At 34.5% G+C, this 17,911-nt stretch overlaps 2 protein-coding genes across 2 annotated transcripts; one reads left to right on the top strand and one right to left on the bottom strand.

Moving 5' to 3' along the window:
* Positions 1-1,329: 1,329 nt before the first annotated feature.
* Positions 1,330-6,849, top strand: LOC100808106 (pentatricopeptide repeat-containing protein At3g49170, chloroplastic). Its single transcript, XM_003556924.5, has 2 exons — positions 1,330-1,906; positions 3,778-6,849. Exon 2 carries the CDS (start codon positions 3,908-3,910, stop codon positions 6,368-6,370), a length of 2,463 nt encoding a protein of 820 aa, XP_003556972.1. The 5' UTR covers positions 1,330-1,906; positions 3,778-3,907; the 3' UTR covers positions 6,371-6,849.
* A 5,393-nt stretch (positions 6,850-12,242) lies between these two features.
* LOC100803482 (uncharacterized) lies at positions 12,243-15,139 on the bottom strand. The gene is made up of 3 exons (NM_001254139.2): positions 14,738-15,139; positions 12,621-12,993; positions 12,243-12,449 (listed from the first exon to the last, which is right to left on the bottom strand). Exons 1-3 carry the CDS (start codon positions 15,068-15,070, stop codon positions 12,274-12,276), a joined length of 882 nt encoding a protein of 293 aa, NP_001241068.1. The 5' UTR covers positions 15,071-15,139; the 3' UTR covers positions 12,243-12,273.
* Positions 15,140-17,911: the final 2,772 nt, after the last annotated feature.

Genomic DNA, 17,911 nt, shown 5'->3' with positions numbered 1-17,911 from the left:
CCTAATCCCATAACCTAAACCCTAAACCCTATTCCTGTAATTGCTGAACTCACAGATACATGGACTATAATTTTTGGCTTCACACATCTGGACGAATCACTCAGGCAAGAAATGAAGTCACTGAATGTGATGGTCTTCCCTAGTATGGATATGTTACAGAAGTTGTTGGTGTAACAAGAAAAACACGAAGGTAATAAAACAACAGATGTTGATAATGTGTTTGTTTATTGATATTTCAAACGTTACTTTTGCCTGTGTGTATAAGTTTAGTTTTTGTTTCTTTTTTCTGACAGGTTCTGAGAAAGTGGGAAATGGAGACAATGATTTTTTTAAGACCAAAATGGAAAATAGGTCAGATATGGGTTCTTCAACTCCACAAGATCCTCATGGAAGTGATGAAGTTAGTTCAAATTCTGCTAATGAGACGAATGATGAATGCAACGATGCTTCTCAATAACTAAACAACCAATTTCTGGTTGATGGGATTCTCTGTTCCAAATCTCATTATGAGGAAATGTGTGTTGCCACAGTGAACTAGAAATGAAGAATAAAGCAGCAGCTGCTTCCCTTGTTGATAGATTAGTTTCTTTTACCGAATGTCAATCCATTTCTCCGATTGACACTTCTGTTAGTAGTCACCCATTAGATATTCTGAAAGTTCAAGCTTTGGTTCAGGAAACTACTTGTTTTGATCCATGTTCAGCAAAAGAAAACTTTGACAAGAAGTGTCACTCGTCCACTGCTATGAATTAACATTCATCAGAGCTTGACTTTAATTCAATGCCTACTAAAGAGGTTTATATTAATGATGCTCTTGAAGTTGTTCCTTCAGGGAATACATCCCAAGAGAATATTACAAAATGTTGATTTTGAGGGAAATGTTGTTTGGTTCCTTGTCATTGAAGTTGATTTTATTTTTTGTGAATGCTTTTTCCGCCAAAAAGATTCAACTGCATCTGACACTAAATCTGTTGTCGTATGATCATGTAGTCGAATGGGTAAAGTTACTGGAGGTGATATAGTCTTCAACACAAGAAAATACTTGACTTATAATTTATGATTGTGCGGTTCCTATTGTATATATCTTATATAGTGGATGTGAGTCTATGTCAAAAATTATTTTTGTATATTAATGGTATGTTTTAATGAAAAGAAAAAGCACAAATAACAATATATTAACTTTTGTTTGATTAAAATAAATAAAAAAAATAAGTTCTAAAACAAAAATTTATTTCATTTTTCTTTTCATTTAAATTTCAAAGTTTTCTCACAATATTATTACTTGGAAGTAGAGTTTGGCATGGCCAACTATAAATGAGAAGCATCCCTCTCTCTCATCCCGGCGCGCCAAGCGAAAAAATATCTAAATTCCTGGATAACAAAATAAAAGACAGAACAGAAGAGGTTCTGAAAGACTGAAACTTTCATTCAGTTCGTCTATCCAATCCAATCTGTTATAGTTCCACTTTCTCCCTCACTACACATTAACACATTGGGCTCGACTCAAATGATAAATGTTGCATTTTACAATTGCAAGAGACCCTGAGCTGAACAACACATGTCTGTCCCTGTCTCTGTTTCTGTCTCTGGTTCAGGGTTACTTAGTTTTCCTTCAATTCAGCGACCACATTCCAACCCTCCACCCAAACACGCCGTACTTCCTTCCACTTCCCGTGAACCCGACACTGATACTAAATACTTGTGTCTATTGAGCCCATTTCAAATCATAGCTAGCCAAGAGCTACCTTACCAAACTTTCCCTTTCCGAGGCTTAGGTCACCGACTCACCGGACAGCACCGCACCGTTGTCGGATGGATTGCAAGTACCTAATCTGATCGTCGCCTATTGAATTTCAATCCGAAGCAATTCATTTCAGATAATTGGTTCGTCCCCTTCGAGTTTCAGGTAATCAATATCGTTATCTATTTGAGAAAAATATTGTCTGTAAAGTATTTGATGAAATGCCTAATAAGGATTTGAATCCCTCTACATGGTTTAAAGGGGCTTTTGTGATTGAGAAAACAGTGTAAGAAATGGATTCAGACCTCTTGAGAGTCTAAATATCTGAAATCTATTGCTTCCTAGGGGCCTCTCCTTGGGGAGCATGTTTCTGCTCGAGAAGCTTTTGTTAGGCAATCTCACTTATCAGGTCTTCTAAAGCCTTTTTTCGCACATACAAATCTTACATTAATCATGCACTTATCAACAAAACTTTTATTTGCAAATAATTGTCGAACATCAAAATCGATCTGTCCAACGTAGGTTGTCCAAAATCTTTCGGCTTCTTCTACTATATTGAACTCCATACTGATTTGGGCGTCTTTTCTATCACAATAGACCTACACAAAATAAATAAATAAACATATTGGAAAACTAGTAACGATTTATTGGCAAAACATACTAAGTAAATTAGTTTTGAAGAGATGAAGAATTCATAAGCCAATCTTGTGGGTAGTATACGATCACTTCACAAACTCCAATTATTTGGAAAGCAAATACGACAAAGGTCTCTTTAATGTACTTGGAATGAGAAGGCAAAAAAATTAGACAACAAAATTGAAATCCGCAACAAAATTAATAATCAAATTAAACAATGGATAAATAAAAATCTGAATTTGATTGATTTTTTTTTCTTCTAAGCATTGAAATAAGGAGGCACAGAAGTTAACCTATGATTCAATTTCTTATTGTTCCAATTTGAATGAATGTAGAAGAATTGCTTGTGACTAAGAACAAAAAATTCAATTTCTTACTTTTCTAAGAACAAAAACAGAGCTGCAGAGGGAAACATTAGTGACCTTCTGTGGTAGAGAATCCAAGATTTGTTTCTTCAAGAACAAAAGCATAGATGCAAGGAAGCGTTTGTGAACGTCGATATAAATGTGTGCAAGTTTCTTGTTTTTAATTTTAATTTAGTGTTTTTTTTTTTGCAAAATATCTACTTGAAAATTTTAATAACATAAAATGATCTAAAAGTTAATAAAATAAAGGACTGAAATCTCTGCACTTTACCCTCTTAAGTACAACTTACACTAGGTCTTACAATACTAAGATATTTGAAAAACGTCTTAAATTACTCCTTTTAATAAAGTAAAGGACTGAAATCTCCGCACTTTACCCTCTGAAGTACAACTTACACTAGGTCCTACAATACTAAGATATTTGAAAAACGTCTTAAATTACTCCTTTCATTTCATATGCATGTTTAAATAATTTATTTGATTTCTATATAAAATGTAAGAATTAATGTGTTATGTGCATATGATTTTAGAAACTAATAAATAAATATGAATTAAATTATGATTGAGTTAAATTAGAGTAATTTTTAGAGATAACTACTATAAAGGGATTAATACTCATTTACTGTAAAGAGTCTTCTTCATGCTAAAAAAAAATTGTTCTCTTTAAAAGAAAAATTAAGATGCACCGGAGACTCAATAAAAATCTTACTATGAATAATGATATATTTTATTCTCAAATAACTATGTGTTTGAAACTAATAAATAAATAATAATTAAATTATGATTGAGTTAATCTAATGTAACTTTTATAAATAAGTATTATTTGATGGAAATAGTATCTATAAAGGAATTAACTAATATCATCCACAGACAAAGATCTTCTCCCTACTAAAAAAACTATTCTCTTAAAGAGATCGAAATATACCGGAAACTTAATAAAAATGTTATTGCGAACTAACAATTGTGTGAAAATTATAAATTTAAAAATCCTATTGATTTATAATTGCTAATTTCAATCACCCTTACTATTTGTAGATTTGGATTAAGGGCGGCCACACAGGATGGATAGGGATGTTGGTTTCCATGACTGAGGTGGGAGAGAAGCAAATATTGATTGATTGATTCCTTAGTGGTGCCAAAGCAAACTTTAAAGAGATCGTGGGAAATGGTGAGCTTAAGCCTGTGTCTTCCGTCGTCAATTTATCTTCAGGCTAAGGATTTGAAGTTTGAGAGTCTCCGCAAAGCCATCTCCAGGCTTGACCTAACAACGACATCTCCGCTCATAAAGTCTTCCCTTCTCCTCAAAGCCTGCATCAGGTCTGGTAACTTGGAGCTGGGCAAACTCCTTCACCACAAGTTGATTGACTCCGGACTCCCTCTCGACTCCGTTCTTCTCAACTCCCTCATTACCCTCTACTCCAAATGCGGGGATTGGGAGAACGCACTTTCAATATTCCGCAACATGGGCCATCATAAGAGAGACTTGGTCTCCTGGTCTGCTATCATCTCCTGTTTCGCCAATAATTCCATGGAGTCCCGAGCCCTTCTCACCTTTCTTCACATGCTCCAATGCTCAAGGAATATCATTTATCCCAATGAATATTGCTTTACGGCCTTACTTCGATCTTGTTCTAATCCTCTATTCTTTACTACTGGCCTTGCAATCTTTGCCTTTCTCTTAAAGACCGGATACTTTGATTCTCATGTCTGTGTTGGCTGTGCATTAATCGATATGTTTACCAAGGGCGGCCTAGATATCCAATCAGCACGCATGGTGTTTGATAAAATGCAGCACAAAAATCTTGTTACTTGGACTTTGATGATTACCAGATATTCGCAATTGGGCCTGCTGGATGATGCTGTTGATTTATTCTGCCGTCTGTTAGTAAGTGAGTATACACCTGATAAGTTTACTCTGACAAGTCTCTTATCGGCTTGCGTTGAGTTGGAATTCTTCTCACTTGGGAAGCAATTACATTCTTGGGTTATCAGGTCTGGATTGGCTTCAGATGTGTTTGTCGGTTGTACTCTGGTGGACATGTATGCAAAATCTGCAGCAGTAGAAAACTCTAGGAAAATATTTAATACCATGCTGCATCATAATGTTATGTCTTGGACTGCTCTCATCTCTGGATATGTGCAAAGCAGACAAGAACAGGAAGCCATCAAATTGTTTTGTAACATGCTTCATGGTCATGTTACACCAAATTGCTTCACATTCTCCAGCGTCCTCAAGGCTTGTGCAAGTCTTCCTGATTTTGGCATCGGCAAACAACTTCATGGCCAGACAATTAAGCTAGGACTTTCCACTATTAATTGTGTGGGGAATTCTCTTATTAACATGTATGCAAGGTCTGGAACTATGGAATGTGCTCGAAAAGCTTTCAACATCTTATTTGAGAAGAATTTGATTTCGTACAATACAGCAGCTGATGCAAATGCGAAAGCCTTGGATTCTGATGAATCCTTTAACCATGAAGTTGAGCACACTGGTGTTGGAGCTAGTCCTTTTACATATGCATGCCTCTTAAGTGGCGCTGCTTGTATAGGCACAATTGTTAAGGGTGAGCAAATCCATGCCCTCATTGTGAAGTCGGGGTTTGGAACCAATCTATGCATTAATAATGCTTTAATCTCTATGTATTCCAAGTGTGGAAACAAAGAAGCTGCTTTGCAGGTCTTTAATGACATGGGGTATCGCAATGTCATAACTTGGACATCTATTATAAGTGGTTTTGCAAAACATGGATTTGCTACAAAAGCCTTAGAATTGTTCTATGAAATGCTTGAAATAGGTGTAAAGCCTAATGAGGTCACTTATATTGCCGTTTTATCAGCCTGCAGTCACGTTGGTTTGATTGATGAGGCATGGAAACACTTCAATTCCATGCATTATAACCATAGTATCAGTCCAAGGATGGAACATTATGCATGTATGGTTGATTTGCTTGGTCGATCTGGATTGCTTTTAGAAGCCATTGAATTTATTAACTCGATGCCTTTTGATGCTGATGCATTGGTGTGGCGTACCTTTCTTGGTTCTTGTCGGGTTCATCGTAACACCAAGCTTGGGGAGCATGCTGCAAAAAAGATTCTTGAGAGGGAACCTCATGATCCAGCTACCTATATATTATTGTCAAACTTGTATGCGTCAGAAGGGAGGTGGGATGATGTGGCAGCCTTAAGAAAAAGCATGAAACAGAAAAAATTAATAAAAGAAACAGGTTATAGCTGGATTGAAGTTGACAATCAGGTGCACAAATTCCATGTAGGGGATACTTCACACCCCCAGGCTCGAAAGATATATGATGAACTTGATGAATTGGCTTTAAAAATAAAGAACTTGGGTTATATCCCAAATACAGATTTTGTTCTTCATGATGTGGAGGATGAACAGAAGGAACAGTATCTGTTCCAACACAGTGAAAAAATTGCAGTGGCATATGCTCTTATTAGTACCCCGAAACCAAAACCTATTAGAGTATTTAAGAATCTTCGGGTTTGTGGGGACTGCCATACGGCAATAAAGTATATATCAATAGTCACTGGAAGAGAGATTGTGGTGAGAGATGCAAACCGATTTCATCATATCAAGGATGGGAAATGCTCTTGCAATGATTATTGGTAAATGATAATTCATATCCATCCAATTGAGTTTAGACATCTTCGCCTCATGTACTGTAAATTTTGAAGGGTTATTTAAATTCCTTGTGCAAGAGTTATGCACTTTTTGGCTGCTCACACTATGCAGAGATTATGAACACGGAAACTCTTCGAACCACTAGCTAATTGCTAATGGTTGACAAGCATTTGTATATCCATCTGTCTTTTGAATGATGGGGCTCGATGTTACCGTATACTGTACACCATTTTCTTGTTTACCGTGGAGGTTATTCCACATATTGTGCTAAAGTAGCAATGTCAAGCCTTGAGAGATGACAACAGACAAGGCGGGTCCAACCAACGGTTTTTTTACAGGTTGGGTTACATGTAGTAACCCATCAAATTAACCCACCTAAATTTGCTCTGCATGTGATGAGTTGACACATTGGGTTAATTCCCTTTATGTTCTCTAAAATTCTCAATATTCATTATGTTCAATTTCTACTTCTGTTTATACCCCCACATCCCATTCTATAAACTTTTTTCTTTAGTTTTTTACAATAATGTATATATATTTTTTCTTAATTATTTGAGTTGCTTGACCCGTCAACTCACTATAAAATGACATGGGTTGATTTTTCCAACCGACTTATGAAAATGAGTCAACCTGCCATGCTTACTGTTGGAAAGATTGATGCCAAAGTATGGCATGTGAGGTTAGAGTGAGCCAACTCCTTTTGCCACCTCTATTGAAAACAATTTGATATAGGAAATATTTTATTCTCAACTAAATTACTTTTCTTGGGAAATTTTATAAAACAGATTTGGTTATTACTTAATTTTCCTAAGAATAAAATACTAGGGAAAGTTTAGTGAATATTATCACGGGAAAATACTGATAACAAATTATCGGGAAAATCAATTTATCCATGAATTCAAATCTTATTTTTGCATTTAGTATTTTTTTTTATAGTTCCTAATTATGTTTGGAATGACAGGTTCTTGAGGAGAAAGGAGGGTGCCCTATTTACAAATCATTTTTTCTTCTCACACCAGCTCTGCATTTTTGTTTTTTTTTTTTACAAAAACATTCTTCCTAGAAACCAACTTCCGGAACTTTGTTTTGAAAAGTGTCGGATTTTTATTTTTGGAATGTATTTTTTTTCGTGAGAATATTGGAATGCATTAAATACATCCCAGAAATTATATTTTGAAAGAGTGAACAATTTAATACTTTTAGAAATAAACTTTTTTAAAATGTTAAAAAAAATATCACTTCCCGGAAAATAAGTTTTAGAAGGCAATAATTTGGGGCAACAACTTTCCTCATCTCCATTCCAAAAAAAAAAAAAATCTTTATCACATCTTACTTTTCTCTATTTTGTTTTGGTTGTTTGGATGAGAGTTAATAAAATTGATTTTAAATGAAAATTAATTTTGGTTACAATTAATTTTAAAATAATGTGATTTATATTTAAATATTTTTATTATAAAAATAATTTAGTAGTAAAACTTTAATGTTTATTTTTCAGTTTATCCAAAAGTTATCTAAATTGCTTCACCTCAAAAATTTTTGTGGACCTAGAATCAATCCCAGAACGTAAAATCAAACATCTAAAAATTTACTTGTACCAAGTTATTTGATGTTTCCAAATAATTTTGAAATTTAATTTCTAAATGATAAAATCAAACACATGTACGGAGTGAAGAGAAAAAAATGGGATGGAAGAGAGAGTGAAACAGAGGTTAACAATCTCTGAGCAAACAATTCAATTATAGTAGATTTTTCACTAAAAAAATAAAAATAAAATAAAATCACATCCGTAGAGGAGGTAAGGAATTTCTATAATCGGGAGATAAATTAGAACAATCTATATAGGCCAAGATGATTAGTATATGTAAAGCTCACGTAAGTTAGCTAATAAAGCATGAACAGAAAAATAGTGATGATCCATAAGAGCAATCAATATAGGTCAAGATTATCAATTTATGTAAGTTTGCTAAGTTAGGGAACAAGAATAGTAAGCGAGTTTTCTGCATTTATGGAAAATTAGAGATTTTAAAATGGCAAGTAAAAGATACTCCATCCAGTTCTTTTTATAAAATTAAATTAACTAATTCATCACGATTTGAAAAAATTAGTTATATTATGAAGATCACATCGAGTTTTCCTATTTACCCCGAGTTCAAAGTAACCACCCTAAAGAGTATCAAACTTAAGAAGATAAAATCAGCATCAGCACTCAACCTGAAATTAGAGTAACAACCATACTTAAGTAATTGGATACCCAAACGCACATGGCCAGAGACCTTACACGTGAAATCTTACGAACTCTAGTTTTTCCCGGTCAAATAAAACTATAAATATGAGAGTTCCTATCATGTATGGATAACATCACTCATTCATTATTCTTTCTTACACATTTTGACTTGATCATTGTACATTGTTCATGGTTATACCTTGATCTGATTATGCAAACTATATTCTAAATAATGATGGTTTTACTCTTGCATTTCTCACCACTAATCAAATTTCATGATCTTCCCCGCCTAATCATATAAAAAGACAAAACATTAATTATTTGTGGAAGATGATAGTGTAAAATGAGAGAAACTAGGGGATATTTGGACTGAAAATCGAGTATTAGAGTACACAGCGGATGCATGATTATATAGGATAATTACATTAATTATACATAAATAGAGGATATTTTATTTTCTCTAAATCAAAGATAATATCCCTATAAACAGTAAATAATACTAGAATCAGAATATTAATTTTGATTTTCAACACTCTCCATCAAGCTAAAGCTTACTAAGCAATAAGCTTGTTACAAGAAAATTTATTCACACTAACAAAAAAAACATAATAGAAATGGAGTTTCACCAAAAAAACGTTTGAAGGACAACTCAAGAATGTTGGCAAAGTCAGAAAATATTGCTAGAAAGAGAGAGTTGGAATATCCATCAACCTAAGAAAAGCAAGTTTTGACTTTTTTTAAAACTATCATTTGAAAACTTCAAATCAATATTTTGAAGACAACTCAGGGATCTTGGTTAAATCAAGGAATATCGCTAGGAAGAGAGAGCTGGAATACCCATCAGCTTAAGTAAATCAAAAGCTAGTTTCAATCTTCTTAAAACCAATATTTGGAAGCTTCAAACATAACATGGAGACCCAAAATTATTCAAACTGAAGAGACAAAATCATCAAAAAGTGATAGCAAAACGAGAGAAGTCACTAAGAAACACGTCGGAAAAGGACAACGACAAAATAGGCAACCAGAAAGTTCTTTGCCAGAAAATAAGCGACAAGCTGAATGCGGTGACCGGAAACCCGCTGAAATAGATGGCGATAGAATAGGCGACTGAAATTCTTCGCTGGAAAATGAACGACAAGTTGAAGGCAGTGGAAAACCACGGGCTAAAAGCCTCACAAAAACTAGTAGAATCCATGATGAGTGAAAAAGCACAAAACAAAACCAAACGGTGCAAAATAGGGGTTTTCTCCCAAAATAAGTTTGATGGAGTTGAAACTCCAGGCACAAAGATGCATAAGGTAGACGATGCAGTCACTAGAAATCACGACCAGAAAAAGTGTCAGATGTGCCGCCAAGCATTGTCAAGAGAAGTTATTTGGCAGCAGAATTGGCACACGTGAGGGTGCGTGAAACGCCGAATTGGGAAGTGGTTGCCAAAAAGGACTGCTGGAATGGTGGGGTCAATGGATGAAAGGTTGCCAAAGTTGTGGCGGTGGTCGAAAAAGTGACGATGGTCGATAGTGGCTCGAAAAGTCGCTTGAGAAAGAGAAAGAGCCATTGAAAAGCGAAAATAGGTCGTAAGAATAAGTGAGACAATCAGAAAGGCTCACCCAGGGACAGTGTCGCCAAAAAAGTGATGGTGGTCAGCAATGGCTGAAAAAGGAGAAAGGTTCGTCGAAAAGCGGAAGCAGGTCACTGAGATAAGTGCAATGACTAGAAAGGCCCCCCGAGGACAGTAGGTCCCCGGTGAGGGACGGTTTTCATTATTTCCTCAACCTGGTTCTAGATATCATGTCAAATGAGAGATAAACTATTTAAGTGAGGAGCAATCATCACCTTACAAGCCATTTTTGTAAGGTTGAGTTAGGTACATAACTCACATTCTGATTTGATTGATGAATTATTAGTCTAACTCAACCTTACAAAACCGGTTTGTAAGGTGAGGATTATTCTCCACTTATATAGTCAATCTTGATATTATCTTTAGTCAATGTGGGACTTCAACATATTTTCCTTATGCCCACAACTATCCGTTATGTGAGACTTTCAATATACCCCTTTATCTAGGGATGACCACAATTTAGGTGGTTTTTCCAACTCAAAACACAAGAGACCCATCAATGGGTCTAAGATAGGCTCTGATACCACATAAAATGAGAGAAATTGAGGGATATTTGGACTGAAAACCTTGTATAAATGGCAGATGCATGGTTATATAGGATAATTACAATAAGTATACATAAATAGAGGATATTTTGTTTCCTCTAAATCAAAGATAATATCCCAATAAACTGTAATTAATACTAGAATCAGAATATTAATTCTGATTTCCAAGAATAGTAGAAGGATCCAAGGGTATCCTATCCTATTTATAACAAAAGGGTGATACCACTGCAACATAATGATAAAAGTTATATTTAATAGCTCTCGGATAAATTTCAGATAAGAGAAGACACTAAATTGTAAAAGAACAAATAGGAACAATAGGTAATTACTGAATGTGATAAGGAAATGTGTCCCAGGAAATGTTTATCTTCTCCCAAGGAATAATTCTTCTCATAAACTCTTTTTAAACTTATCGCTTCTTGTTATAAATGCAGATGATACAGCCAGCCAGAAAGGAATGAAAAGAAAAATATTCAGAGTAGAAAAGAAAAATATTCAAAGGAGTAGCATAATAAAATTATTTGATTCAGGGTTCCACACTACATGCTCCAAGGAGGACAACTTCATCAACTAAGTGGGGAAAATAAGATGGCTAGCATGAGGCCAAAATGACAGGAAAAGAAAGGGGCATATTTAAAAGACTAGAAATTCATGACTAAACTATAATCATCAACAAAAGGGATAAGTGGATTTTGAATTATTGACAATAAAAATAAGACAAGGTGTATACCCCAAGGTAAAAGGACCGAAAAAACATTTCTGCTCAGCCCTAATGGTTGGTTTGTTGAGATAAGGATTGATTTAATATTATTAAAATATCATCACATAATAATAACATAAATAGAAACAAAAATAAAATAAAGAACTCTACAAAAATCACCTATCATCCAGTAGCATCACCACACATTGCCAGAGCACTATTGACTGAGTGCAGAGCTGCATGGCTGCACCAAACAGTTGAGGCAGGTTTATAACTGTAGGATGATATCCTATAACAGTGAACATATGGCATTCAATGGATAGAGAAAAAGCAAGTGTAGCCGTTTGGCAAAGATAATTTCATGTTGTATTATTACTTGTCTTTCTGCTGTCTTAAAGCTCTTTAGATATCACATAGGTAATGAGTAGTGCTCCATGCCTACCCAATCATTCATCTACTGCTGCCCTATAACACAAATACTGAGTACAGAAGCCAAAAGAAATAATTTACCAAGTTTATCCCAAGTTGGATTAAAAATCAGTTCTAAAGTGAATAAGTTTATCACAAGTGGGATTAAAAGTTCTAAAGTGAATAATTAAAAACAGACTGCACAATTGATTCAGAGAGACCAAGTGTCACAGCTTAACAACATAACCGATAAATATTCGAATGCAAATGAAGACTTTTTAGCAGACTATCAGAGATTTTTGGGACAGAATGGATTGAAACAATAGCAACAAATTGATCAGTGTCCATTTAAGCCATGATAATTGAAAAAATTAATTTGTATTTAAGCTAAGATCAATCAATTGGAAAAGGGCTCAAAAGCCTTGTCTTTAAACAGTAATCTAGAGCAACAGCAGCAGAAACAAAAATCAAAAGATTCTCAGACAAATAAATTGTCCCTTCCTGGGCATGTGACAAGAAGCTTTCAATGTTTGGTTCAGGAAGTGGTCCACCACCTAAGGTTGCGAGACCTGCATCACAAGTTTGTTTCAGTATTACCATTAAATTTTTTTAGATTGCACTGTTTCAAGAAAGCATTCAACTCAAGACCACAAAAGACAACATACTATTTTATCTAAAATCTAAATCGATGCAGACAAAATTTCAACATATTTAACATGTAAGCATGGTAATATGGTTACCTTTAACAACACCAAAAGCTGCTGCTACCCCTGTCTTAAGTTGAACATCATCCAAATTTCTCCTTATAGTGTACCGAAAAGTCACTCCAAACAATGCACAGCAAATGAAGTTGATTGCTAAAGGGAGAAGCAGCTGAGTTGTGTTGGTGACCTGAGTGAAGCATATGGGGAGCCCTGAAAAAGTACCAACAAGGGCAGAAATTGATGCTGCTTTTACTGACTCCCATCTCTCTTCATCTCTATCGATGTCTTCACTTTTCATCCCCATGGATGTACTGCCATTTTCAGGACCTCCCACATTTACCAACAGAGAGCGTTCTGCTTCCTCCACCAAGGCTTTTGCCTCTGATATGTCTCTTTGACATTCTCCAATCTTAGACTCACTCAATTTTTGTTAGTACTGACTCGAGTATAAATCAAACAATCATAAGAAATCAAGTCAACAACACATGGTAAACTACACAATACTTTTTAGTCACAAGGTAAATACTCCCTCCTGTTCTCATTGCAGAGAGCCACTTTAAGGATGTGTCAACGTATCACCTAGAATCTAATAGACAAAAGAAGTGTTGAATTGAACATTGGAGACATATTGGTGCTGTTTCACTTCAGAACAGCCAAAGCTGAGGAGTTCCTTCATTGGGCACATATTGGTATAATACTAACTATCATGGGGCAGCAGGATGTACGCCATTCAAGGGGTTTTATGGAAGACCTCCACCTTCCTTGTCTAAATTCATACCTAGGGAGGTTTTGGTGGAGACAGTTGCACAAGACTTGAGATGAACTGCTGCAACAACTTAAACATCATTTGGCAAGGCACAAGATCATATGAAGCACTATGAAGACCAGCTAACATCTAAGAAAGTGATTGTGTAGACTAGAAAATTAGACCACACAGGCAGGGGTCGATACAAGGGCAGATGCACTCCAAGTTGGAAGCAAAATATAATGGGCCTTATCAAGTAATCAAGGAGATAGGTTCTATTGCTTTCAAACTACAATAAGATAGCTTCAGCCATTCACTAAAGTTTCAAAATAAAGTGCTAATTGAATCAAGGTTGAAATGCAGCAGAAACAGAGAGAACTCTAGTTCTATTTTTTGTTAAATAATTTACTGCTTTTTTTTTATGTTCTTAAAGCTCTAGTTCAGTTTTTGTTAAATAGTTTACTGTGTACTTGATAAAGATGGACCATTGGAAGGAACAATTTGAGTACTATTATTTTCAGAAATGGTTTCCAAACAACCTTCTCCTGGCCCACCAGATAACAACTTAACCTGCTTAACTTTTTTTCAAAAGGGCTCAGATTCTGCACAACTCGGAAAGTTGGCACTTGGCAACAATGATTTCACATTTGTTGTGTTCATTTATGCTAAAAAGCACGGCCATCATACTCTTATATATAGTCTGTTGAAGTGTTGAACTGTTGAAGTATCATGTTCTTTTTGTTCAAAGATTTCTTCAAATGGGAGGTCACTGATTTAAGTTGCACTATGATCAAATGTGCATTTAGTTCATTAAAACAAGATTATATATTTTAGAAATATTCTTCTTTTATAATTTTTTTGTTTCATATAGATGGTTGTTATCATTGTTACAGAGCACCAGTTAATGTTGACTTGGTACATTTTCGCTTGATGTTTTATAAATAGTTGAAGCTATCTCATTTTTCATATTGTTTTTTTATGTGAGCTCATTTTTCATTTTTATGTATAGGACAGCACTTGGATAATAGAGTGCTATAACTTTTAGCAATGGCAAACAAGATTTCAAGGGGTAATTGGCTGCCTTTTTCATCATTTCATGTATCTGTCTATGTTTCTGTTAAGTCTGTTTCTAGGCTGAAAGGCATTTCCCAACAAGATTGTTTATTCTTGATTTATGAGGAAATTGCCGAGATCATTGGTGCAATTGGAGAAGATTCACTAGCAATAGTATGGCTTCAGTAGGTCCCATGAAACTACAGAGATCTACATAAATGCAGTACTTATTCCAGCCACAAGAGTTAGGGCATTTTTTACCACATGGCCTTCAAAGATTGGTAAAGTGCAGTGATTAATCTCAATTTTTTATCCTAAGAGTTTGATACCTAATGAAGAGAAAAACAAGCATTACCTCGAAAACTTTGCTTTCAAGCTGGTTGACGTAATCCTTCAACTGCTTGACAGCAAATTCTTGTTTTCGGATCAGAGCAAGTTCTCTCTTAGCCATCTCAACCCTCTGCGACGCCTTCTCTAAGCCATCCAGCAAAACCTTGTTCTCTTTTCTACTCAAGAACTCTTCAACTTGCTCGTCCACCACCCCAGATAATGTGTCCTTCACATCTTCACTTCCCTTCTCATCTGAGCTCTTGCTGCAGCATTTGAACGATGGAAATGTTTTAAAGGACTTTATCAACAAAGGAGAAGGAACTGGCATGGAATTCATAATAATAGTGCAAGTATTCATAACGTTCGCCAGTGAAATCCAATTCCTCTTTATCTATGCATATCTAGATACCGGGCAATTCTGTGGTGCTAAAATGGAACGAAGAATAATGTGTCTATCATGGGAAAGTGAAGTAAGTTTCCCACAGTGGGAAACAAAATATACACCGTTAGATATATTGCTTTTTTAATCAAATGCTAAAATTATTTCTTCTTTTTTTCATTTTTTCACCCTTTCCCAATTTGTCCCTAATTCCCCTTTTCTTCCAACCCGAAACCCCGCTTGCTCTTTTCCGGCAATCCTCGTTTCCGAGCTTCTTCCTGAATGCAGCTTTGTTCGCGAAGAAAAGAGACATCGACGTCGGCGAGGCGTGTTCGCAAAGGAGGCAGCCAAGTCCTGTGCGTGTAAGAAAAGCAATGGACACGAAGAGGCAAAGAGACGAAGGTAATGGGTAGAAAGTAGGAGATAGAAGAGAAACACCAAAAAAACGAAGGGATAAATTCGGAAAAGAGAGAAAGAAAAGAGAAATTAAATATATAAAAAAGATTAAAAAAATCATCACCGTCTATTTACTTACAGAAACAAAAAATCTGGTTTTAATTTTACCCGCTCTACCTTTTAAATGTTAACCTTCCCAATTTCTCTAATACTTGGTAAGAAAAAACAAAGGGGACAATTGTAAAAAATTAGGTATTTTGATTGTTTGTCATGAACTTTTTATATTTTTTTAAAGTTAATAATATTTTTCATAAGTAAAGTTATTATAGATTATTTGTTTTGCCTCCAATAAAGAAAATTTATGGATGTGGCACTTGTGGTAATGACCAAAAGAATAAAAAAATTATTTAATTATCAATTTGATCTTTAAATTTTTAAAAGTTTATTTTGATCTTTAAGTTTTTAAAAATGAATTAATTTAATCCACATAAATATTAAAATTTTCAGAATTAATTCTTGTAGAATTTTCAGTATGTTTTTTGTCCTCACAAAATTAAAATTTAATGTTTTTTGTCTGGACGTAGGTTTGGTAAATCTGAACTTACGATGATAATTTTTTATATTGATTATGCATACAACATAGGTTGTGCGCATTGTCACATTGAATCTGAAGTCTAAAGACTATGAGTTGAATAAGAACTTATCACAACAAATACATCTTGCCACAATGAGAATGGGTCAAAAGCATCAAGAATATTCAAGTGAAATATTTATTGTAATCAATAAAGTTTCGTTGAAGTGAGAATTGTCCTTGCTACAACGAAAGTCTGCCATGACTAAAAATTATATAATTTCAACTTTCTTTAAAAGAATTTGAAAAATCTTTTATAGATCTTTTGTTTATTTTTAGATCTCAGAAATTAGATTTATGAAATTCTCTTTCGTTTCTCTTTTATCTTCATTTGTATTCAACATTTTAAATTTCTTTTTGGATCTATCATGATCCAAATGAGCTAACTTTGCAACTTGCTGATTAAATGATGTAAAATTCAGGTATGTAATTCTTTATATTTGATCAATTTTCTTAGTAATGTGATCCTATTCAAATTCTTTGTTTAGATGTATTCTTAGACTTGATCAACCTAGCTTTTAGGGATTGAATTGTGTGGAAACAATGCAAGTTTATATCCTAGATCTGGATTAGAATTGTGTAAGAACTTGACTTTAGGAATGAAATTACATTGACTTTAGGAATGAAATTACGTTTTTGCCTTGTATTGATTCATTATTCATATTCTGAGTTTTATTGTTAAATTACCTATGGAATTAGGAGTTTGACTTAGGAGTCAAGGATTAAACACCTAGAGTGTGTTTGGATGGAGGAATTTAAAATTTTGAGAAATTTTAAATTCTAAGAATTTCAAATACTTCAATTGAAATTATTTTATTTTCAAAATTGTGTTTGGATAAAAAAGTTAAAATTATGAGGGTGAAAAAAAATGAATGAAAAAAAGAAAAGATATGATTGGTGTACTAGTTATACGCGTTCCTTTACGTTCTCAGGCCCGAACGATATTCCACAATCTCAGACGGTGTTTCTTGAAGAAGACGGTAAGAAGAGAATTTCAATTTCTCACATTTTAGAAGAAAATTGAAATTCCAGATTTTTAGTTGTTTAAAATTCTGTTTTAAAATTCTAAAATTTTAAATTCTTCACAAAAAAACATCCAAACAATGAATTCTAAATTACAGAAATTTAAATTATCTGATAAATTACTTTCCTCAGTTAAAATTATCTATCCAAACATACTCCTAAGGAATTAGGATTAATCAATTAAGTTGAATCATGATTGCAATGAAAAAATGATTAGGATTTGAGTTACATATGTAAATACTATGAATTTGATGTTAACAACGTTCTGTATCTTTGTTTTTTTTTTTCTCCAAAAATTCTTTCAAAAACCAAAAATAGATCTTTTCTCACTATAGCGAACTTATGTGCTTCAGGTTTTGGTGGTATTTTTTGGTATATGATTGTGGTCAGTGGTTATTTGGTTTCTGGGGTAGTTGTGGTTTTGCCACTAATCTTTTTGCGGAGCTCTTCATTCGCTATTCAGAAAGGGCTCTCCATAGCCAAGAGCAAAGGTTATCTGGATATCATATGTGAATTGGACTCTAAATCTGCTATTAATCTTGTAAAGGATGGTGTTCCTGAGTCTCATCCTTATGCGACTTTGGTCGAGGATATCTGATCGTTAGTCAACTCCACATAGAATCTGAACTTTGTTCATTCTTTGCGAGAAGAAAATAAGAGTGTTAATTGGCTGCTAAGTTTGGTGCGAACTCCATGGAGCTTAAAGACTTGGCCTTCATGTCCTGCGGCACTTGTGCAGATTATGTTAACTGATGCTATGGGAATTTCTT

This window comes from Glycine max, chromosome 9 (assembly GCF_000004515.6).
Source record: "Glycine max cultivar Williams 82 chromosome 9, Glycine_max_v4.0, whole genome shotgun sequence".
NCBI lineage: Eukaryota > Viridiplantae > Streptophyta > Magnoliopsida > Fabales > Fabaceae > Glycine > Glycine max.
The sequence above is the reverse complement of the archived record's forward strand: the minus strand, read 5'-3'. Positions and strand labels throughout refer to the sequence as shown.